Source organism: Pezoporus flaviventris, unplaced genomic scaffold (genome assembly GCF_033815535.1).
Source record: "Pezoporus flaviventris isolate CSIRO_AGI_PZ_B2104156 unplaced genomic scaffold, CSIRO_AGI_Pfla_v1 ptg000066l, whole genome shotgun sequence".
NCBI lineage: Eukaryota > Metazoa > Chordata > Aves > Psittaciformes > Psittacidae > Pezoporus > Pezoporus flaviventris.
Window position 1 is genome coordinate 10,915,221 of NW_026892614.1, and position 23,609 is coordinate 10,938,829.

The window sequence follows — 23,609 nt, forward strand, 5'->3', positions numbered from 1 at the left end:
ACAGCGGGCACTGTTTCTCCCGGGACCGGCAGTGCTGGTGGCTGATACACTGCCGCGGCTGCGCCCGGTACCCAGGTGAGTTTGACGTGCCACGGGAACCGCACCGACCCGCTCCTGGGGTGGCTCACGCCCTGCCCATATAGGGCGGCTGGGCCCAGGCCACGCCGTGCCACAGGACCCTGGCCCCTGGGCTCGGGTTTACAAGCGCTAAAGCAACAACTTGGTCACGGAGTTAATTCAAATCCTTAAGGCTACCACAAGCTTCCTTTGCGAAACTTTCACTTCCTCTCTGCTTCGTGTGTCTTCTGTAGGTCCCTTCTTACAGCATAACCCATCTCTTCCCAGATAGATACCCAGGAAGACCCCATCACCTGTGACCAGACACAAATGCGATTTTCAAAGCCGACTGGATCATTTGTTTCTCCAGTACAGTGAAGTTTCTGAAACCTGGAAATCTTACACCCCTCGCACCAAAGCTGTGCTTTCACCTTCCTGTTCCCTCACGGGCCTCACAAAGTGTGCTTCTGGCTTTTTCTGTCGAGTAAGCACATAAGGCAATGAAGTCCCTAGTAGCTTTGCAGCTCATGATGTGTAACAATGAGCTGCTCAGAGAAGCATTACTTAAAGCTCTCCCTGTTTATAAGCTGGATGGGGGGGGAAATGAGTACAAAAATAAAGGCTGCAACAGAAAATGCCCACAAAATTAAATCACCATACCCTATTCAATTACAGGGATTCAGCATTTCTTTGCCTTGCAGGAAGCAGCGCACATGGCTACAGCAGAGTTAGAATGGTATTCAGCCACTTTTGTCACAAAGACCATTTCAACAGCTTAGCTAGATAATATCTTCTATTCTACAATTAACCAGCACCAAAAAAAAAAACAACCCAACAACATACCAAATCATATCTACTTGCTAGAGTACTGCTACTAGCTGTACGGGTTCTGCTTTAAGGGATACAGTAGTTTAGCTCTATGAGACCTGAAGGATTCCTTCACAGAAAGGTATGGTAACATTTAGGAACTGCAGCTACTTCGATTGAAGAGCAGCAAAGCAGATTGCCTGGGGAAAGATGCCTTAAGAGTCATGCATGGTTTTGAGAGAGAACAGAGAACTATTGCCTGTAGTCAGGTGGTAGCAAAAAGCATGCTTTTCAATCGTTGTACAAAATTCCACAGCACTCTTCTAAAAAGGAATAAGAAAAGGTCCTAGAGCTTGAACTACCACATACATTTTCCTTTGAAGTATTGTTCCAGTAGTTTAAAAAGTAGAAAGTTTTGATAAAACTAAACTGACAGAAGGACATGAAATGCCTTCACTTCTCAGAAAGCAACCTTAAAGAAGGTTTGAAAATGCAGGTCAAACAAGGACAGGAAAGATGCTGACAAGCTGGAATAAAGAAGTAGTGATACTGAAAAGAGAAGCACTAAGTGGAAGTGTTTCCCGAAGAACCATAGAGAATAAAGGTTTGCTACTTTACTACTCCTTCTGGCTCAGAGCTCCTGTAGTTTTGGGAAGAAATGATCCAAAGAAATATGGTGATTTAAAGTATGCACCAGTTCTCTACTGAAGCAGAACAGCTGTTAGATTAACATGTTAATCTAACACCTCTTGGAAGGCAGTTTATGAAATTTATAGGAAAACCCCTATTTCAGCCCCCAACCCTATTGAACCCCTGACAATGAGTCAGTCTGGTTACTGCTTGAGCAGCCTTGCATTACACTGCAGTTGGTTTGTTCAGACTGTCATTTCCCAGCTGGTTTCTTATGACTGCTATTTTTAGCACCATTTACTAATGGCAGTCATGACAACAAATAAGAAAGTCTTCTCTTATTTCCACGGTCCAAATCCTAATTCCAGCTTTTGCTTTTAGAGCAAAAAAAGTGTACCTGCCTTTCCTGCCCCAACTACAAGAACTGGGAAAGGAATAATCCTCAAGACATAAGCAGCTCTATTGTTAGATTACAGAGTCTAATAGTGACAGTGAATTTTTAGTTTAGATAAAGATTGTGCTTGCCGAGTCTGTTGTCAGCAAAAATGGATTTGACACAGTGTGTTACAATCACCTGTATAATTGCAGCATGCTTCACTGTAAGCTTCTGACAGCAACATAGGCCATGCTAGTAACAGTTAAAGCTCACTCAGAGATCTGAGAAAATTGAACTGATGACCAGGCACTATTTTTAACCTCTTCTCACATATTCACTTAACTAGCTTAACAAACACCACTTCATTGGATAGAAAGACTACAGCCATAGATGACTTTGAGCCCTCCTGTAATTTCTTGGTAAAGGAGCTGCTATGTTTGCTTCTTTCATCCTGCAGTAAACACATCTTACATCTGCATTTCTCCAAAGCAGAGACTGGTGCCTTCTCTGCTGCGCAGCAGGGCAGCATCCAAACTGCACCAGACCCAGAAGCATTACAAGCTGCTCTGTCCTTTGGGAGTCACTCCAGCAGTGATTTGGCTCTGCAAGCTGCCTTAGCAATGTGCTGCCATTTGGCTATCTGCTCCTGCCCTCCAAGGCCTCCCAGTTTTCAGCAGCACCACAAAGTACATGATTACATGGTATCCTACTTTCTCAAAGGAGACTTCTTAAGCAGACTCCCATCCTTGCTTCCCAGCCTCTATACCTGTACCTCTCAGGGCAGCAAGTTATAAGGACGAAATTCTTTCCTGTTAGGATGGTGAGGCACTGGAACAGGTTGCCCAGGGAGGTTGTGAATGCTCCATCCCTGGCAGTGTTCAAGACCAGGTTGAACAAGGCCTTGGGTGATATGGTTTAGTGTGAGGTGTCCCTGCCCATGGCAGGGGGGTTGGAACTTGATGATCTTAAGGTCCTTTCCAACCCTAACTATTCTATGATTCTAGAATCAGGATAACAACATACACAGTCACACTTACTTGGCCCAATATTTTATACACAGTTCCAATTATAAAATTTCTACCAAGTAACGGTGAGCTACTTAAAGAGAAGTCCTTAGACTTGACACAAACACATTGCAAAACCTTTCACAGGTCCCTTTTTCAACACTTCTCTCCACAATTCAAAACACCATTCTTCCCTTTATGTAAGCAGCTGCTTTTCCTTTTTAGGCCTATCCAGCACTTTCTGTAATAGGTTACTTGTGGTTTCCCCATGTTCAGATATGTTTATTTGCTTTTTTTCCTAGCTTATGTACCAAAGCCCCAAATTATGCTGACTTTAGCAGGAGGGCAGGGTTGGGTGCCCCACTGGCTACATTTGTCCTTTTTCTGATTCATACAGTACCATAACAGCTTCTTAAGTACTGCTGTTCTTTCAAGGTTGGTACAAAACATCAATGGTCTGGTAAAGACAAAGCTGGTTGTACCACATCAAGTCAAAGAGTCTTACAGCCATTACAGATAGTGGCTGTAACAAGCTGCCTGGAGGAACAGAGGGAGAACCAAGACAAGCAAACACTACAACACCCTCAGCTTCTGACCATTAGCTGTTTAGGACTTTCTGGGCCAGGTGCTACAATTGCACCATCTTACAGAATAAACAGACCATGAATTTCTCAATTCATTTTTAGGTCAATGACACCACTTTTGGGCCTCAACAACATGCTCCATGGCAGCATGTAGTATATTTTAATGAATCATTGTCTGATTAACCCACAAGGAAAATCCTAACCAGAACTAGAAGCTTCTTCCATAGTACATACTGCTTATATGGCAATGCACCACTAGATACTAGTGCAAGCCTGTGCCTATTCCTGCCCTGTCTGCCTTGGAAAAGATGCTTGTGCCAAAGTCTAACCATAGTGACTCAGTCCCTATCTACTTAGGGAGATAAGAAACATCACACATCTGTGCAAAATGCAAAACTGTGTGATGTTCTCCAAACTAGAGATAGTGGCCAGACTCAAGATCCCTAGGACTACACCTTCACACCTTAGCTACACCATCATCCTCTTTGCAGTTGTCTTTGGATTTCCTCGGTGGGTCTTTGCACTTACCAATCCGCTCACTTGGCCTCAGCCTTTCCTGCATTTTTGGAAGGATACGAGAGGGCTGCAATATCACCTCTTACCACGAGATGGTAGGTGTTTCCTGATGGTTAGAGTGAAATAGTCTTTTAATAGCCCTTTGAGCACATAAACTCTACAGCTTCAGAAAAAGTACACACGAGTAAATTAGAACAAGAAAAAACCCTAGTAAACTATTTATAGGATTGTGAATGAACTGAAGCCTGAGAACGGTATGGGAAGCTCACATATCTTAAGCACAAACATAAAAAAAAAAAATATCCTCAATTTAGACTGAAGGTATTCTTGCTAGTGTAAGGATTTGGGTGCCCGTCTGATTCTTATCATGACTGTTCCTGTTACGAAACTTTTTAGTTGTGTGAATGTGTTTTACGTCATCAAAAACATGAAACTTTGGTTATTTTCAGAGACAAATGCACTGGAACTGAATGATTTTTAAGGTCCCTTCAAACCCAAACCATTCTTAGATTCTACGATTCTAAATACGGGATAATTTTGAAGCAAACTCATAATAAAAAAAAAAAAAGCAGCTTCACGTGGCTATGTAAAGTTGCATATCTGTCTCATGATGTACACAGAACATTTATTATCCAAGCTGCTAACACATTTGGCCTTGTTTCTGGAATTTTCTAAAAAGAAAAAATAATGCAGTTGTAAATAACTAAAATTTTTAGTCAAGGAAACTATTTCTGTACATACATCAGAGGAAAGAGAACATTAACACCACAGACATACATTACTTCTCACCAGTTATTTCTGACAGAAGATACTTCTTTGTCATCTCTTCTCAAATTTTAATTTTCATCTTCATAGTACTGTGAAGGCCAGTAAACAAAGCCTGAATAAAGCAAACATACCAGTACTCTTTCATGCTGAAATTTAAAAAGGCGACAGCAACCTTGCTGATGCCACCCTAACAGAACTCACGCTGCTCTATTTTCTTCACATTTACCACAGTAACAAATACACATTTGCCCCAACAACCTGCCTTTGAAATCAAGAATCACCATTTTGCAAATGTAAAATACACAGACCAAACCAGCTAGTAAGTCTGTCTAGCTGTTTAGCTGCTTCCCCTCTTCCCCCAAGGGAGGATACAGGTAAGCCTTCCCCAAGCCTGTAAACTCTGCTTTGCCATCAGTTTCTTGTAAGATGGAGTCAGTCCCAGTCCTTGGCCGAGGTACAGGCAAACAAACACTACAGATTCCACCTTTCCAAATAAATTCTTCTTAGGGCTGCTATATTCAGCCTGTATGACCAGTAGGTCCATATCTTCTCTACCCACTTAAGGGCAACAACTGACCTTAGTAATGCAATCAGGACTAGCTGAGCTCAGGGACTAGGAAAAGCACTTTTCAGGCAAAACAGGCAACAAGCCCAAGTCCTCATTTAGCAGCACTCTGCCCTACTGTCCAAAACTGACCCAAAACTTCAGACTTACAAGATACATTGAAATTAGTTAAGAATCACTAACTGCATTTCCTTCATGGACAGAACAACATGATATGCTGTAGAAGTTACAGAAGTAGGCTGCTCCTTACATTACTATAAATGCCATGTACTTTTTTTGATATTATTTAAGCGATTCTGCTGACAAAAAATTTCCAAATATATCTGGCCACAAGTCAACAGTGTGACCCTAAGTTAAACCACCATAAGGCAGAATTCACACTTTTTCCCACTTGCTAACAGCTTGACTCGGAACTGTGGGAGTGAGGCAGCTTGAGACAGTGGAAAACATGCACTCTCTTGCACAAAGTGCTGCAAGCTCCATTATTCAGTAGTGAATAAAGAAGCATGGTTTACAGTTTCTGTACAACTTATTTCCAAGCAAGGACCTGGACCTATACTGACTACCCTGTCCTTTACAGTGGGCTTCCAAAGGACAGCCCCAAACTCATCTTGCCTTCCTCTCCACAGATCAAAGGGCATGCAGAAAGAAAGGCATGAAGACAAGAATTACCATTTTGCTGGGGATGCCCCATACTTGACCTCACAGCAAAACTAGGGGCTCCTGGAGCACACAACTTTGTTGTTGAAGAATGGTTATTAGACTCATCACGTCTTAGATAAAGCTGTAGGAATGAAAGAATACAGTGGTTTGGATATCTTCATAGAAGCTAAAGAGGATGGGAAGGGCCACTGATTATTCTGCAGGCACAGAGATGGCAGCCAAAAAAACCCAGAAATACCTGAAGAGAGAGAGAGTCTCATACAAGAATAGAAGCTGTAATGGAACAAAACTGATAGCCATTTCAGTGTCTATATGATTCTCTAACCATTATCAGGTAGGTTATTAATTCAGGAACAGTTCAACCAGTGTAGGTTTCATACCTCTCTATAGTTAGTAACTCCACTGCAAGTGTCTAGATAAACGTCTTTGGTCATCATCTTATCAAAATTAACTCCTTTTTCATATTCTAAAGATTAAAAAGTGTTCTTCCTTTCTTGAACAGCTGTATCTGTTGCAAAGATAGGTGCTCTAAGACGCCATAAGTCTTGTAGATAAAATGCATTTTTACAGAGCACACCTAGTTCAGTGGTTCCAAGGTGACTGGTGAGAGAAAAACAGCTGTTTTCCTAGCTGTAATAAAAACAAATACAATAAAGTCAACCCTTGACAATCTATATTTCTTCTAAAAATAGTATACATTATAACAGACGATACAAGCATAAACTGAACACTCAGACCCCATATCTTGTAAATAGATATAAAACCCAAAAATGTGTGCACATCTCAATCCATACAAAGAGGAAAAAAATATTTCAAGTATACTAATTAGTAATCCAGTGTGTGATGAAGTATAAGGCTAACATTTTCAACCTTCAGTGCTGGATTTATGCAGAATCCACCTATGAACTCTCAAAAGCAGCTTTATTTCCATCAGACATAAATCCTAGCAGCTGACATTGACTTTTCAAGATCTTCAAGGGATCAGAAGGGATCAGGAACAACAGTGTTTCTTCAAAATTTTAAAAGTTTTAGCCATAAAACAGGAAAAGGGGTAGATTCCAGCTGAACACATCCCGATTCAGGAATGCTGCTGCATCATCTCATACTCACATCGTGATTCTTAGGTGAGGGCTCCAGCTCCTTCTTGGACTCCATCTACCAAAGCAGAGCATGCTATAACACCACACACATATAGCTGCGGTATATTATGGGAGAGAAAAGTTGTTGGCATATACGCCAGCACTCTTCACTCAGAAGAACAACTTATACACTGACAAATGATCCTAAATCATGGATATAGTAGGCCCAAGGTATAGGAATTACATTGGACAAGCTGCATTATGAGCTATTTGCATGTATGCAGTGGCTGCCTCTGTAGGTATTGAACATAGCAGGAAGCCCAGCCACAGCAGGAGTCCTCAAAGAAGATTCTAGAGCTCCTGCCTAAAGACAGAAGATTATTTTAAAAAATTAAGAGTTGACAGACATTTATCAGGAAACCCCTTTTTCTATAAGAGAAACACAAACCCCCTGTTTCTAGAAGAGGAACATAAAACATTTGAACTGTAGCCCCAAGAACAATTTCCTCTTTAATATATAGCTAGAAGACTTACTGTTCTAAAGGGTAGCAGCTTTTATGAGGAATGTTTTTTTTTTAAAAAAAAGGTATTAAAAATTCCAGTCTTCCACAAGTTTTAAGAAAAAAAAAAAAAAAAAAATCAAACCTCAAATTTAGGTCAGTCTTTTCCCCTTGAAACTGTACCTTCAGCTTCCTGAAGTCACTAAAATAAAATTGCCACCTCAGAACTAGTGCCTGACATTGAAAATGTTAGTCTTTACTTCCACCTCCTCTGTAACTGTATCACTCAGCATCTATAGTATAGTATTACTAGAGGTCCCTTTTCATTCTCTTAAGAGTAAGAAACTCAGTATACAGCATTAGACTTCCCTCAGCTTTGCTACTAATGCTTAGTAATTTCTACTAGAGAAAAGTAAACAGTGCATCAACCTGTACCCCATTCTATTTTTCTCCCACATCTTGACATACTGTTCACCAGTGCTTTGGTATATACACCTATGTACATATTAGTATTGTCTTGAGATGCTTTTGGTACGGGTAACAACTAGAAGTATTTTAAAGTTACAACATTTTTGTGTGGCATAGCTTAAGTACTTTACACACTGTATTGTGCAACTGATTTTTCAGGAGTTAAACATCAGAATACAGAATAATGGTAGGAAAAATACCAATTTCTAAAATATTTAAAGTGTAAATTGTAATTCATAGTATCAAAATTCTTTGAGAAACATCAGTCCAAACCATTGTAAGTGCTTTAATAACCATCCACCTGGACTGTAGATGAATTTACCTATTAATTTCCCATTAAAGTGGCTTTCATCAATATATAAATTTGTGCTAGTTTCATGCAAGTGTGCAACTACTTCAGCATGAGACAGAAAGTAGGTCAAGCCACAGCATGTGAAAGGGGAAGTTATACTCAATACTAAGGATATACTGTGAGTGAGGCATTAGCTGTCACCTCACACTGCAAAGCAAGGCATTCAAGATAAGTGCACTCAGAGTATATATTGTCTTCAAAACTTTGGAAAGTACTTTTTTGGTCCCTATTGGTTATGGGCTGGAAAGTATCTCTGAATTGCATGATTTCTTCTATAGCAAATATATGCCCTGTGATGCAAATAATTATTTTAACACCTATTCTTGTCTAAAAAAGATGTAAAGCTTAACTTGCCTGAACGTGATGTTGAAACACTGGAACAACTGTAGTATGCAAATCCAAACTGCTGCTTGGAACACTGAGGTGTTCCTGTGGCAAAAACAGTATCATAAAGCTTAAAAAGAAAATTAAAAAAAAGAAAAAAATAACACATCTTCTACCAGGTAGAACATACAAAACTGAGGAAGGGCTGCCAGAAAGGCCCAAAGACTTGCCTTCTAGTGGTGCCTTTCCCAGTAGCAACAACACACAACTGACATGGTTCACAAGGACTGCTGTGAAACCAAGGGCTGGCTTTTTCATACGTCCTCTGCTTAGGAAGCCTACAAACAGCACCACAGGAACTGAAGGCATTTGTAGACTCAAGAACCAACCTGCATATTCCATCTACTTTTGCAAGGTTATCTTTGCAACCCCGAGGGCACAGAACATATATATGTGTATACAGTACATAGAGCTTACACAGTATACAAACCGTCAGTACAGGCTTTCTCTCTCTCTTGCAAAGGAAACTTCCCATGTAGCAGCTAGTCCCAGCATTTAACACGCATGGACTAACAACTTTCTTTGACCTAGAAGTCATTCTGGTAAGTTCTGTTCCCTCTTTTGGGCCATTCCTCCTCTACCCATTTCAGCAGCACTTTCACAACATCAATTCTCTTATAAAATTTACAGAGATCAATCAGCTGCTCCACAGTCCGGTCACTATTCCGTAGCAAGAACTCCAAGGTGGGACTCTGGGGCTTCTGTTCAAGGAAACACAATTCATCATAAGTCATCCCCCACTTGCTTGCTAAATTCCTCCAGTTTTTCACTGTTGGGTGGCAGGGATCCAGCTTTATCCTCACTGTATACAACAAGTCCTCATCATTGAGCATGTCACTGATGGTTGGTGCACGGAATAAGCACAAGGAGCAGGTGCCATTTTCCTTGCAGGTTTTCTTGAGATCTGCAGTGAGAACCATTACATGGGAAGAAGTTAGGATCTATTGCTGTGGTTTCACCAGGCACACAAAGTTAAAAGCACAAAAGGCTGTAAAGTATTATGTTCCTGTGAATAACTTCAGAGAAAGTCAGAATAGTGACATACAATGCCTTTCCTTATGAAGTACTCATGAAACAGCCACTACACTCAGTCGCTATAATCAAAAGGCGGTAATTTTGAAAGTATCGTATTTATACTTTATAGAAAGGGCATGCAATTCAATCCAGCCAATTCCTTTTTTTTGCTGTTGGACTATGTCACTTCCTCAAATCTGCCATAACCCCTGCTTACATCACCAACAGGATTATGTGCATATGACATGCATCTCATAAACATGTGATGGAGGAAGAAGGAAAAGGTTTTGCACTTCTGAGCTGCTGCCTTCATAACTACATGAGACATTTTCATGAGGAGAATCTCTGCTGACAGCTGCAAACACAACATTTAGTATTTTAAAACAATGAGTAAGTTCAAATGTTCCTTTGCTTTATAGGGCTCTTACAATAATAGATGCCCTGTTCTACCAAGCAAGCCTGTTTAAAATGTACATTATGGAAAGGAAGAAAGTGCATACTCCTCCAGAATACCAAGTTGCTGGATGTAGGTGGTGATATGTTCCAAAATGTGCATCAAATACCAAAAATTGCCATTTTGAGGTCTTCCACACACACCAGTCAGTATTTCCCCAGTGTGAAACAATGTGGTGTGCAGTGTGAACAATGTGGTGCTGTCAGGCAATATTATATATTAATAACCTGTAAAAGTTTGCAGAAACCAGTTCTAGTCATACTGCTAGTTAAAAACTAATACCAAAACCTTTAACATTACAGTGGTGTAGGTCACTGTGTGAGCATTTTAGCTGCAAATATGACCTTAACCCTCCCTGCTCCTTTTTGAAGGCAAGGAGAACGTGGTATCTCCAAAGAGTGGTAGATAATGAATGCTGCCTACAAGCACTTTCTAAAGCTTCTTCCCTTCAGCCTTATTGGATAGCTTGGGAAATAACTGGTCCTACTTGGGATGAAACTCTTTGAAAAAGGGACACTACAATAAGAAAACTTGTATTAATCAAAAGAGTAATTAAAACCAATATAAAACTGTGACACACAATATACAAGTGCTGGATCAGTGCCAGTCTAAGAGACCTGAACTGTATCCCTGGCAAAGGGCAGATCTGGTACTTAATGCCACCTATTCATACAGACAACAGCATCTGTTAAGGTTGTGACTTTTTGTTTTCTTTTGGTGGGGAAGGTGTCCTATTTTGGTCGTTGGTTTTCTTGTTTTGTTTTGTGTTTGTCTGGGTTTTTGTTTCATTTGCAGTAATTATTGTCAGATTATGTGAAAAATCCAGAAAGACCATCAAATTGTGAGCTGAATGTAGCTTCTGCACAGGCTTTAGGTTTTGCTTTTAAGGGAAGAACAGGCTATTGTTATTTTTGTAACATTGCTCATCAGCTTGCTTTTTTAGCAGGCCAGAGACAATTTCTGAAGTTTTCAACAAGTTAGGACATGCAGCAACACTGCTGCAGACACATAACTTCATACAAATGCTCAGATTCCCTGCTAAGGGGAAACACATTCTGGTGACAACTTCACTCACAGGTATTCCACAGGCCTTGCAGCTGTTCTGTATAGAAATATCTATGTTAAGTACTCTGTTCTTTTTGTGCACCATAAACTCTTGTTGAAGTGAGACAAAATTTGTTTGCTTCGCTTGTACCAATATCTAGTTACACAAACAAGGCAAAATGAATATACAGTCAAAGCCCTTGCTGAGCCTCTGGCTCAAAGGGCAGGAGAGCAAGCAACCTATCTCAATTTCATCTTACTTTGCTTTGCAAGGATGCCAAAGTAAGTTTTATCTCCAATAGCAGCAGGGATGAAGGTGTAAGGAAAACACAGGGCACAGTTATAGGTAAACAAAACTAAACCAACCTGCTTCGTGTGCTACACTGTGTACAGACTACCAAAAGCATTATAAAAGATCCTGCTTTTTCTAAGATGCCCTGGTGTTAGATACCGATAAGCAAATGATGACCTAACCACCTAATTGCATGATCCTAATGCTACACAATAGGGCAAGCTTCTTTACTAAGAGGAAATCCTCAGTTGTTCACTGTTAGATTAACAGGGCTGTGTATCATCCACACACACTCCATCCCCAGGACAGCTCATACAATTATGGGATAAAGCCCCACAGCCTTCTGTCAGCTTCTGCTTATTCAAGAGGTGTTTACAGATTTCTTACAAAGGTGGATATACTATATTTATTTGGAAAGCCCAACTCACACATTTTGTATGGTCTGTATTATTGATCACCATCCCCTTAGAACATAGAGGGAGCTGTAAATGACTCTGGTAATGCCTTAGTTTACCAAGGCAGTTCTTGGTTATGACTAATACCAATTTTTAATAAAGTACTTTAAAAGATAACCTAGAAATAAAATATACAGAACAGTAAAGCTGACATATTACCTGCCAGTGAGTCATCAGTATGGCTTTGCATGTCTTTGTCTTCTGGCTACAAAGCAGAAAACAAATATAAATGAAAGCAAAACAATGTATTTGAACACCAGAATAACTATTTGGCTAATTTACACATGGCAGGAGATTACTTAGAAGAACCCAAGCTATCTGTAAAGTCAGACATAGAATATATCCGATTTCAAGGAATTACTGACAGCCTGCAGTCTTTTCAGACAGCATTCTCATGTTTTGGCTCACAGAACTGCCCTGCTGGTTATACCCACTCAACAATGCCGTCCTTATTAATGATATGCTATAGGGTTACATCTTTTGAATAATACAGTATAAAACCCTCAACAGCTGTTCAACAATTCATATGCTTTTATTAAAAACATTTTTAAATGCTTTGTAATGAAAAAAATCAAGAATTTGCCTGTGATATGCAGCAGTAAGGGATTGTTTCATTTATCTAGGAAAAGTGGAGGAGCTTTTTCACAAACTTCTTCACATACATAGGAAGCTTTTCTAGGCAACAGGTGGACTTGAACATTGCTGACTCATGTGTAACGCTCCTCCTGTTAAAAGTAAACATTCTGTCTGTGGCTTTTTGCCTGCTAATTAAACATCATGAAATTACTTAGCAGCTTAAGTCTGCAACACACATTGTAACATTTCTATTCTTCTATTTAGAGAGCAACATGTAAAATCTAGAAAGGCAGTACCTTGCTCCTAGGACTGCAGGAAACTGCAGCTGCCCTTACATTAACTTTGCGGGTGTGGAGCCAGGTGAAATAGCTTTCTTCTGCTGATGATTTCAAGATGAAAGATTTCAAGACAGGGATTTTCCCCTTTGATAGCTGCAATCAAACATTGTTGATTTTCTGTATCACTTCACTCTTCCAAAACTATCACAGCAGGCTCCTTTACATTTTGCAGGCAGTGCATGCAAACACAAGTCAACTGCGTTAACAACACAGCGTAATAAGATACTCTATTCCTACCTGCTACACCTTGTTTACTAAGGAATCCACTAAAAATAGAATATAGGCAGTTTCAGTTGATGTGGTGAACATGCCATTCACAGTCCAATTATAAAGAAGGTAAACTACCTCAAAAAATATTTAAAGACTTTGCTAGGAAAGGAAAAATTTGCATGCTGTTTTCAGCATTTCTTTATTCCCTGAAAACTGCAAGAACACATGTGCAACATCAGTTCACCTCACAAAATGTCTGCTCTCTGCTTGAGAGACCTAACACTACACATGCCACTTCCAACAGAATAATCCTTGCTATTATATTCTAGTAGTTTACTTTTCCACCAGCACCATTTAAGCTTTCTCTGGACAGAGCTTTTTAAACATGAGCTTTACCTTCATGGCACCACGTGAGCACCAGAAGTTTAAGAAAAATTAAGTCTGGAGATCCTGATTATAATAATTGTCTCCATTCCCACAAATCCCTTAAAAAAGTAGAACATTATTACTGAACCCTGACGAACTAATCCCCAGAGGGATAAATCACCGGGAGAATGAGGAGCTGCCCATCACAGATCCAGCCTCCCCAGAGACCTGTTTGAAAAGCAATAAACAAGCAAATAACAACTAAAGGAAGAAAAAAAAAAGAAAAAAAAAAAAGAGAAAAAAAGTGGCTACCATTCACTTAGTCTGCAATAGCTAAGTTCCTGTCCTGAGCTCCAGAGCTCCAGTAACATTTCCCAGATTCTATGAATTCATGAAAGTTCAAACCATATTGTGAAAGTTAGTATCTAAATGCCTTTAAGAGATGTCATTATACTCATGTCTTGTGGTAAAAAATAACAAGAATGGCTAGTACTGCAAAAAGTACAAAGAAAACCGGAGATACTTACTTGTGCCACACATCTGTTTTAAAAAATTCTATTTTTACTGATCAGTTATAATCCACTTTTATCAAGTCAGATGCACTCAGATTTATTCAAGATAACTTTCTTGTAATGTAATTGCAATAGGACAATGTAGGGTTACTGCCCATGAAAGGAAGTCATTAAGCAAGAATATTTTTTGCCCACTTTAGTCGTGACCTCTACAGGTCTAATGAAAACCCTAAATGATCTCCTCTTGATAACGGGAATAAGACTGTTAGCTCCACCATCTGTGAAATGCATATCAAACCCATGTTTTTTTCCTGATGAAACTCAGCTGGGACTCTGGCATAAGGAACTCCTTTTAATTGTCTTGCTGGAAAATGCTCATTCATTTCTCTTCTCCAAGTTTTCTGCTCAACCCAAAGAGAATCTATTTAAAATTCAGCAAAAAACATTCAGTTGAAAGATGGTAACCATGGAGCACGGAGGTCACTCAGCACTGCCCACCCTACTGCAACATAAGATTTGACAAACACGAGAGTGTTTCCACTATACTAGGAGCTGTGTCCCATATTCAAAGCAGAAGAGTAAAATGCCTCTCGCAGAGCAAAACTCCAAAACCTAGGATTGCTTACTTCTTCACTTATTCTCTGCCCTGGCTCTATTCTCAGCAGGAAAGAGGAAAAGCATGCATGACAAAGCCTTAATTCTTTGTCAGTTCTTCTTTGGAGCATCTTCCACTAATCAAAACTTGTTTAAACTATGAAATACACATGATTATATAACCTTTCTTTTGCTGTTCTCCACAAAAGCTCACTTCATTGAACTCAAAAAAGAGAGTCTATTCCTGATCTGTTTTACTGAGTAATTCCACACTCTCCTGATACAGACGGAAGACAGATTTATTTGTTAACATACTTATTTAAAAAACAGCAATAATTCAGTTTACATTCAGGCATCATTTTTCTTACCTGCTGGATTAGGCCAGAATCTGATGTAAGGGTCTTGATGTTCACAGATGCAATTTCCAGTGTAACTTGATCTGTTAGGTATTCCTCATCTAAGACAAAGATTGTGAAACACTGGTCTTCCACCCAAATACAAATTTAAATATTAAGACTATCAAATGTAAATTACAGGTATCTAACCTATAACCTTTAGCCGCATACCACAGCCACTGAGAAATGCTGGTTTAAAAGCCCTAATATTAACTTGGCAGAGACTTCAACAATCATGCAGAGCACAACGTGTGAATTAAAATAAACCTTGCAGAGACTAGGTATTAGTGTGGCAGTTGCTTTTTAAACAAACACCACACTATTTTTGAAACAAGAGTCATGCTCTTCTTTCAAAAGGCCAAACTGAACCAATATATGAAAGTAGGCTGAAGACAACTGTTCCAAGTCACTGTAATTTTTGCTTTGCTTTTCTTGTCACACTTACAGTAACAATTGTTGAAATACGGACTACACAAATATTTACCTTTTATTCCACCCTTTTGTAAATTAAGCTCATACTACTTATCGCTACTACACAGGAGTTTTCCAAAGTGCTGAAGTAATCTATTTCAGTGTGTTTATTGACTGACCTGGAAGCCCACTGAAAAGCACAACATTCCCCAGAACAGCATAAACTTTATTTACGTTTCAAGCCTTACTTCAGCCCTCAAAACAAGGTACAAGTGATATATAAGCCCTTTGTGAACCTTGTGCAAACAGACAAATTTCACTCTGCGTGATTAATATAAAACCATTTGCATAATTCCCGTGTCAGGTGCTGACCAACCATTAACACAGCATTAGAAGAGATTATATTCTACACGTTTTTACACACAAGTAAGCCATAGTGATGGCTGTTTGTAGTGCTCATGCCTTTCCATTTGCTGTTTGTTTAATGGTAAGATCTCATTAAAGAATAGCTGCTTATGAATGATCAGATAGCAGAAACATGGCATAGCTCCTCATCTCACTCAAGAAATTGAGCTGAATCAAAGAATTTATCCTTACACTTGGAAGAAAAAAAAAACCTAAAATTAATTTTCCTCTTTTTCTGGTCTTGTAACACTGTTGGAACTTAAAGCCAAATTGCATTCCACCCCCAGCAGGATAAATGCTTAATGAGGATCACCTTTATTCTTTACGACTGTAGGTCCAGAGACAACAACAAAAATAATAATAAAAACCAAAAAGGTCTGGCTGAAAATGCAGAGCATGGGCACCAACATTCCACTTCCTTTGAGTGGAAAAAATTTGTGTGAATTTGTTTCATATTTGAGCGGAGGTAGAATTATAATCAAATCATGATGTAAACATTAAGCCTACTCTACTCAAACATTAAATCTGAAGCAAACATAACTTTGTGTTACAGAGAAACAGACATGCACATTGATACCAATTTTTAGCTCACAAATTCATATTTCTAAGTATGCATTTTTACAGAAATAGTTTTGAAAAATCATTCTCATAAAAAAATTTAAACCACGGAAATGAACAGAATACCAAGAGGTAAAATGTCAACTACATTAGTATTCACATGAAAATAAAACTGAGTTCACTTCCTTTCTACAGAAAGTGCTGAAATTTCTACCTCCTCTCGGCAATCTTTTTTATATTAAATGCATTTAAAACATGCAATCTCTGATTTCAAACAACTTTCGCAAATTCAAAATTTAGGAATTTATCTAATTTATTTTGAGGAGGACATAATGTCACAGGTGAAATAAAAAACAGGACATGACAAAGAATATTACAGAGAAATTGATTTAGTATTAATAAACACTTTTGAAGGAACAAACCACCTGCCTGCAAATAAAGTAATTATGATTTCAAATAGTCTTCATCCCGCATTCTCCTTCCCTACTGAGCAGCAATTCTGAGAAGATGCTCTTTTCCTCTGGCTGGCTCCCTCAAGCCCCCAAAGTAGTCTCTAACCTTCTTTTAACCCCAGTGGTACACTGCTTACACAGCAAAAGCTTCCACTGTGACTAGCTTCTGCATGGTTTCCTGCGCCTGTCCCTACTGCAGTCCTGCTGTGCAACACAGGATGGAGAACATACTACCTGCAGAACGCTCCTCAACTGAGCCTCTGCAGTGTATTCCATGGGCAAAAGCCAATGGTGAAGCCTAGGATGACAAAAAAAAACAAAACACGCCACCTGTCAAGGAAACCATAAAGGAGATATTCACACTGTGTAATCCAAGTATTTGACTTCGGTGCAATACAGAACCTGCACTCCGGCACCTCATTTTCAGTGAAAATGAATTCAGATGCTATTAATACCTGACAAAGGTAAAAGATGGCATGAAGAGTTGATTTCTTATGGAGCTGAGAATGCAATCAGAGGCAAGAAACCTGGAAGGTATTTCTGGATTATATTTCTGATAATCTGAAGGCACTGGTAATTTCCTCAAATCCACCTTCTAACACTATTGTGTTTCTACCATCTGTCCTCTGCACACTGTTTTTCAATGGCAGCACTGTATTTTCCTTCCAGAGTGAGAACCAAGATCTTCTGAGGATAGCTTTAAACTGACTTTTTCATCAAAATTAAGCTTTGGAAGGAAATTTCAGAAGTTATATATAAACTGACTCAAAAATACACAAGATGACACTGCATTTAAAACATATGAATCTAAGAAAAAAAGTAAGATATTTCAATGTGTAGGGTAACACCAACTGTTTTACTGCACATAATAACACAGATCTGTAACACCTGAACAGACAGAACTCGCAATACTTACCTTTAGGAACTCCTGTGTCTTGAACAGGGTATTTTTCAGTCTATCATAAAAAGGCAAGAGACAGGCGTTTGTTACTTTTGAGTGTAATTGTGCTGGAGAAAGAGTATGTGACAACGCATCATTATAGTTACATCCCTTAAATTGTTATCTGTTGATCTGTCTACAATCACATATAGTAACACTCATATTACTGTTATCTGATATATCAGCGTAAGACTGGCACACTTAATATCCTAAGACATAAAACCTTGTCATAAACGGTGTTGATCTGCCAGCAAGCACTAGAGAGCGCTGTTTGGTCCCTCCCCAGGTTCACTCATGCCTGCTGTCTTACGCTGTTCCCGTGACTTCAACTCATCAGATAAAATAGGTACAGGAAGGAGTAACCCTTAGGACAATTGAAATTTTAAGGCCTAAGTGGGTTTTCCTATCCCTCCAACCCATATACTACAGAAGAATGTCAGTCACCAATCTTCAACTAAAAAGAAAAATGGTACTGTGAAAGCCTGCTCAGCTGGTATCATCCAATTCAACTTATCTACATATTGGTATTTTTACTTTAATTGCACAAGGTTAGTAAATTAAAATTTAATGCAATCATACAGATAAGCAAAACCCCATATATACTCACAGTTTAACATTCTTGAATGTTTTACCTCAGTTCTGCATTACATAGCTAACTATAGAGAACTATAATGATTTGAACTCCGTTAGACTCAAAACACATACCATTGTTAATGAAAGAGTGCTTGGATCCGTATCCTCCACTGGCTCTTTTGCTGCATGATCTGCTGGGAATAAGAAAGCTTTATCACTTTGTAATCTCAAAATATTTCTGTCTGGGAATTCATATTTTGCTTTTTTCTTTGACCAAGATAAGCCATTGCAAGCATTATGTCAAATTACATTTCCACAAGAAAACGTGACAAACTGGAAAATGACAGAGCTACTAGCTCATAGATGAGAAATTATATGCAACAAGGAAACCCAACTCTAAGATAATGAAAAACAGACTTAAATGAAAATTCTAAATTCTTTTTAGTAAAAGAAACAAATTTTAAACCACAAAATAATTCAGGAATAAAGGATAAAATCCAGTAAAACTGCTACAAGCTGTTTTGTTCTCCTAATGACAACACTCTTTTCCTCAAAGCAGTAATTCAAATAGTGAACATACCCACTACAACAAAAAATAATACTATAATAAACAGCAGATAGTACAAAACCTAGTGAAAAACATATTTGAGGTAAACATTATTTGTATACAATAGAATCATAAACTTCAATTATATTAACATCAAAAGAATACAAGAATAAATCTTCATAGTACTTACAGATGATTCAAGGTTGAAACGTCAACCCCTCTACATCAATGGCTAAATTGACAAGTACTAGTGGTGTACTGACCAAAAGCACACAAAGAATCCAAAACAAATCTCATACAGAAGTCAGGATTCACAAACCACTCCTGTAATTCAACAACATCCTGCCATTTCCTCAAGAAAGAAGTGATTTGAATCAGTATTTGGTGATTACCTTCTCCCAATTATAAAAATCAGTGCATTTAGAACACAGGCCCAGAAATCAATTCCAGAAATTAATTTATAAACACTGTGTCCCAACATAGCACAGAACTGTTTATTTTGGGACCACATCCTACAAATATACTCAGTACAGTAGAACAACAAGCTAAAGCATTTGACAACACAAGATAGTACAATAAACAGGCCTGAAAATAAAAAAGGTGCCAGCAGTGAGACAGAAGCAGCCCCACGGCTCTTGGACAGCGCCATCCTCCCTCCTGCTTCCGTGATACAGCTGCAGCAGTTCCTGGGTGTCTGGTGCTGTGCCCAGCCCCTCTTTGCAAAGTCAGGAAGAGTGTTTCCCAGTGCTAGTGCCCACAGAAAATACACCCACACTGTCGAGGCAGGAGGCGCACCATAAGAGGGGGCACACCTACGAGGCTTGAGCACACCCTTTGCACACAGGCACACTGAGTGCTTTAAGAATTCAGAGGTCTATGAAACTTCAGATGAGAATGTTCACACTACGGTACAAAGTTTAGGAAGACATATGTAGAAGACGTAAAAATCCCAAGCCAAACCCCATATTCCTGTCACACGCACCTTTTTTGGTAAATATGATAGAAACATTGTATTAACTGAATGTTCTGGATAAGGCCTGCCTTGATAGCAAGGGGCAGCACAAGCTGCCATAATCTTCCCAACTCAAACACAGAGAGACTGAGAGTCAGACTGGGATATGAGAAAACACAATAAACTGTTGTAAGACCCTGCATGACAGCAGGGGCAAAAACAGAGGATGCAACTGGGAACTGTCGTGGAGAGCCGCAAAGGAACTGGAAAGGGAGCTGGGGCAAAGAGAGAAGCCTACCCTGTGAAGGAAAGCTGAAAAACAACAACAAAAGCTTCAGGGTAGAAGACCAGCCCAGGTATCCCTAGTCTCACTGTTCCTTCTTTGTCAGCTAAGACCCAACAAACCCAATGTCAAAGCATGCAGCTTATCGTCAATTTATTCTGAAGGCTTCACAGCTCCTCCTTATGGATTCTTAGATGCATTACAAAAAAATAAAAACCTTCCTTCACTCTTGTAATATAAAAGAAGCCTTGAGGTATCTGAAAGCAGAGCCCACAAAAGGTCCATGCCCTGGTGAACCCTGGTGGCTACTGCAGCTATGGTAAGGGCTTTATCCGTTGTCTTCTGTTATATCTCCAAGATACAGCCAATGTACATTACAACACTGGTAATTTAATTTTCACAGTCCAGAGGGAAGCACTGGAAAAATGAGAGAAGCCCCAAGAATACAGGCATTAGAAATAAGGACTTCACAGACCCCAGGGTGCCTGTACAAGAGGTGCTAGGGTGTACCACCCTGCAAGGTGGCACCTTTAATTGCCTCCTGCTTTCTAAGGTCTTGCACAGAAACACAGTCACTGTGAATCTCTATCTTCGTAACACTTTGTATCTTCCTGAGTATCCATCCTGAAAAATATTTTAAAACAGATTTCCTGTATCTCAATTTGTTCCCTTTTGTTTTTCTAGTTCTCTGTGAAGAGCAGTAATTTCCATGGGGTTTAGGTTGTAGAGTACTACCAAGTCCCAGCATTCTCTGTAAGCGGCACGTATATGAATATTTGTACCTAAGAATAAAGGCTCCACATACGGGGCTGCAAGTAATTCACCATGGTCTTGTTGACCAATGATAATAGGCAGGTAATTTGAAAACCACAGACTTAATATTTAGTTCTGAACAAGGCAATTAAAATGCCATGTCCCCTTTCTCTTTCCTACAGCACTCTGCAGCTCATGTCATACAGCTGGATGCAGGTGCACAAAACAGCAGGGTGGAAAGTTCACTGTCCATCTCAAATGTAAAACATCCACAGTTTTGCATGTTGAAAGGCCAACAGGAAATCCAGGTATCATCTGACTGACTATTCATTGCAGACTGTCTGATTTCATAGTCACTTTGGCAGCCTGTAACATTATCTGTGATCCCTTATAAAAGTCACTATCACTGTACTGCCCACTGACAGCATACAGCCACATTTCCTGCAGGTCTGTATTTACTTCCCCACACTTCTGCCAGGAACCACACGTGAGTTGACTCAGATGGACATAAATCAGCACATGCAAATCCACTTGGACAAACATACATCAGGCTCTATGCCTGCTGCCAAGGTTCCCTTCTGCTGCACATCCCCTGCATGCTGTCAGTGGCTGCCACAGCTCTTCTGCCTGAGACCATCCAGCATAATCAGTCTGCAACCGGAACAGTGGACTTGTACCCATCACTACTGTTTCTCTTTGTTCAATACTGACACTCTTAACAGGGGTGCAATGCTATGCACTTACCAGTGTGAACAATCTGTCAATTTTATATATACACAGATGTATATATATGCCTATGCATATACACATTCAAACTTCTAATCCTACATCTGCTCTTGCGCCTTTTATTGGAAAGAAGTCTGAAGGACATCACAGCATTTTGACCATTAAGCAGGAGGAGATTCACAAAGCAACATGAAGCAGAGATGGTATTCCCCCCATTACAGGTCTTTTCTTGCAACACAGCATTGACACCACCAGTAGCAAATGAAGCACATAAGGTCTACTGCAGTTATGTATTCAAACATACACACTAAGGTTGGCCATATACATTAAAAGTACAACTCACGACAACGCAAAGTGATCACCACAGTGCTAATATCGTTCACAAAAATGAACCCTTTGATTAAACCCAAATCAACTGGTGCTTTGATCAGAGGCACATGAATTTCAGATTTGAATAAGAGGAGGAAATACAGCAAATAATACTGTAATATCTGGTCACCTGAAAAATCCAAGTCCATCATTTTTGAGCATTTTTGTTTCCTGTTAACTACTCAAAACTTTATCACTGACTGAGCAGATCCATAGGGAGAAGCTGTGATGCCGGCACACCTAAGATGAGGTACTCAAGCCATTTACACCGTTAGCCACACACGTTAAAGAGTCTGGACTTTCAAACACCCGGAGTGTAGGATTTCATGAAAGTGTCTTTTCAGTGTGCTGTTAGCAAGCACAAGCTAACCTACACACTAAACACCGGCGCAGGCTTGACAAGACAAGTTGCACTAAATCACATTAGCAGAGCACATGATAAATTATTACCATGCTTAATTAGCGTGCGCGGAGGGGGAAGGGCGCAACTAATAAACCCTTTTAACCTCCCCCGGGGCTAGGCTCCCGTGAGCCACGGCCGCAGGTTACCCCCGGGCGGGGTGGAAGCGGGGCGCAGTGGGCCGCACCGCGCAGCCCCGAACTCCCGGCGGTGATGGGGGAAGGCGCTCGCATCAGACGCAGCCGCCACCCCTCCCGTCGCCTCCCCCTGCCGCCGGCGGGGTCCTCCTCACCTGGGGGCAGTGGGTCCTGCGGAGCGGCCATGAGGCGAGCAGGGGCGGCGGGTCCCAGTGCGAGGAACGAGCGGCAGCCGCCGACGTGCCCGGAACCACCGCCGCACTGCACCGCCCCCTTCCTGCCACCGCCCCGCTGCAGGTAGGGCCCGCCGCGGGAGGGAGGTCCCACCTCGAGCGCTGCTCCCGCTGGTGCCGAGTGCGGCGGCTGCCTGGGGGCCCGCACTTCCCAACAGGAAACACCACTCTCCCACGGATACGTCGGGTTAATTTTGCGTGAGGCTTTGAGCAGTTTGGTCGAGTAGAGGGTATCCCTATCCATGGCAGGGGGTTGGAACTAGATTATCGTTAAGGTCCCTTCTAACCGAAACCATTCTACGGCTCTATGATCCAACTCCTTCGAGTGGAAGGCGCTCGACAGTGTGAAAACTCTGTTCAGTTACGGCCCCAGGCAAGGGGTGCATACTGTGGCTTGTCGAGTAATACTAGTTTGAACCTAAGGGAAGTTATTTCAGCAATATAAAATCAAGTGCTTGCTGTCCTGCTCTTACAGATATTTACATGCCTCAATAACCACCTGCAGACATAGAAAGGTGGTCTTGACCTGCAGATGGCTTGCACTGCCTGGGTACAGTTAATTCAAGTTTTGCAGAGCAACAATCAAACTGCACTGTTTTTTTTTCAGAAACACCAAAAATCATCTTTTTATGCTACAGGCACTCCAAATACCGTGATGATGTCAAATCTTTGTATATAATTGGTTCGGGTCCCCACTGTCATCTCTGGCAAATTCTCTTACTTAATATACTTAAAGTAATACAGATTTCTTAAATGGGGTCTATGCATGAAACCACTTTCTAAATAAGAAAGTCACATATTGCTATTTATTGTGCAATACAAACAGAAGAAACCAGCCACATTTGTGTGTTAGTCATCTTCCTCATC

The 23,609-nt window shown here is 40.3% G+C and overlaps 1 protein-coding gene and 1 long non-coding RNA gene across 4 annotated transcripts; one reads left to right on the forward strand and one right to left on the reverse strand.

The window, feature by feature from the left end:
- The first annotated feature begins 51 nt into the window (after positions 1 to 51).
- LOC133278680 (uncharacterized) lies at positions 52 to 904 on the forward strand. Its single transcript, XR_009746644.1, has 2 exons — positions 52 to 119; positions 159 to 904. It is a non-coding gene; the product is annotated as an uncharacterized LOC133278680 (long non-coding RNA).
- A 5,722-nt stretch (positions 905 to 6,626) lies between these two features.
- On the reverse strand, positions 6,627 to 22,820 carry EDARADD (EDAR associated via death domain). Of its 3 annotated transcripts, XR_009746558.1 has the most exons (7): positions 22,665 to 22,820; positions 18,475 to 18,536; positions 17,746 to 17,785; positions 14,977 to 15,065; positions 12,172 to 12,217; positions 8,720 to 9,657; positions 6,627 to 7,409 (listed from the first exon to the last, which is right to left on the reverse strand). XR_009746558.1 is itself a non-coding variant. In XM_061471207.1 (6 exons), exons 1-6 carry the CDS (start codon positions 22,693 to 22,695, stop codon positions 9,281 to 9,283), a joined length of 642 nt encoding a protein of 213 aa, XP_061327191.1. In that variant the 5' UTR covers positions 22,696 to 22,820; the 3' UTR covers positions 6,627 to 9,280. The 3 variants fall into 3 exon arrangements, 2 of the variants coding, with proteins under 2 accessions (XP_061327191.1, XP_061327190.1); XM_061471207.1 differs by having other exon boundaries at positions 6,627 to 9,657; positions 18,475 to 18,533; XM_061471206.1 differs by having other exon boundaries at positions 6,627 to 9,657.
- Positions 22,821 to 23,609: the final 789 nt, after the last annotated feature.

What these genes read in the sequence shown, in the direction of transcription:
- EDARADD (XM_061471206.1), bottom strand. Translation starts at nt 22,695, where the DNA reads ATGGCCGCTCCGCAGGACCCACTGCCCCCAG. An exon ending in GCACTCTTTCATTAACAATG is followed by an intron (nt 17,786 to 18,474) that starts GTATGTGTTTTG and finishes TTTTTATGATAG; the next exon opens with ACTGAAAAATACCCTGTTCA. An exon ending in ATTCTGGCCTAATCCAGCAG is followed by an intron (nt 12,218 to 14,976) that starts GTAAGAAAAATG and finishes TCTGCTTTGTAG; the next exon opens with CCAGAAGACAAAGACATGCA.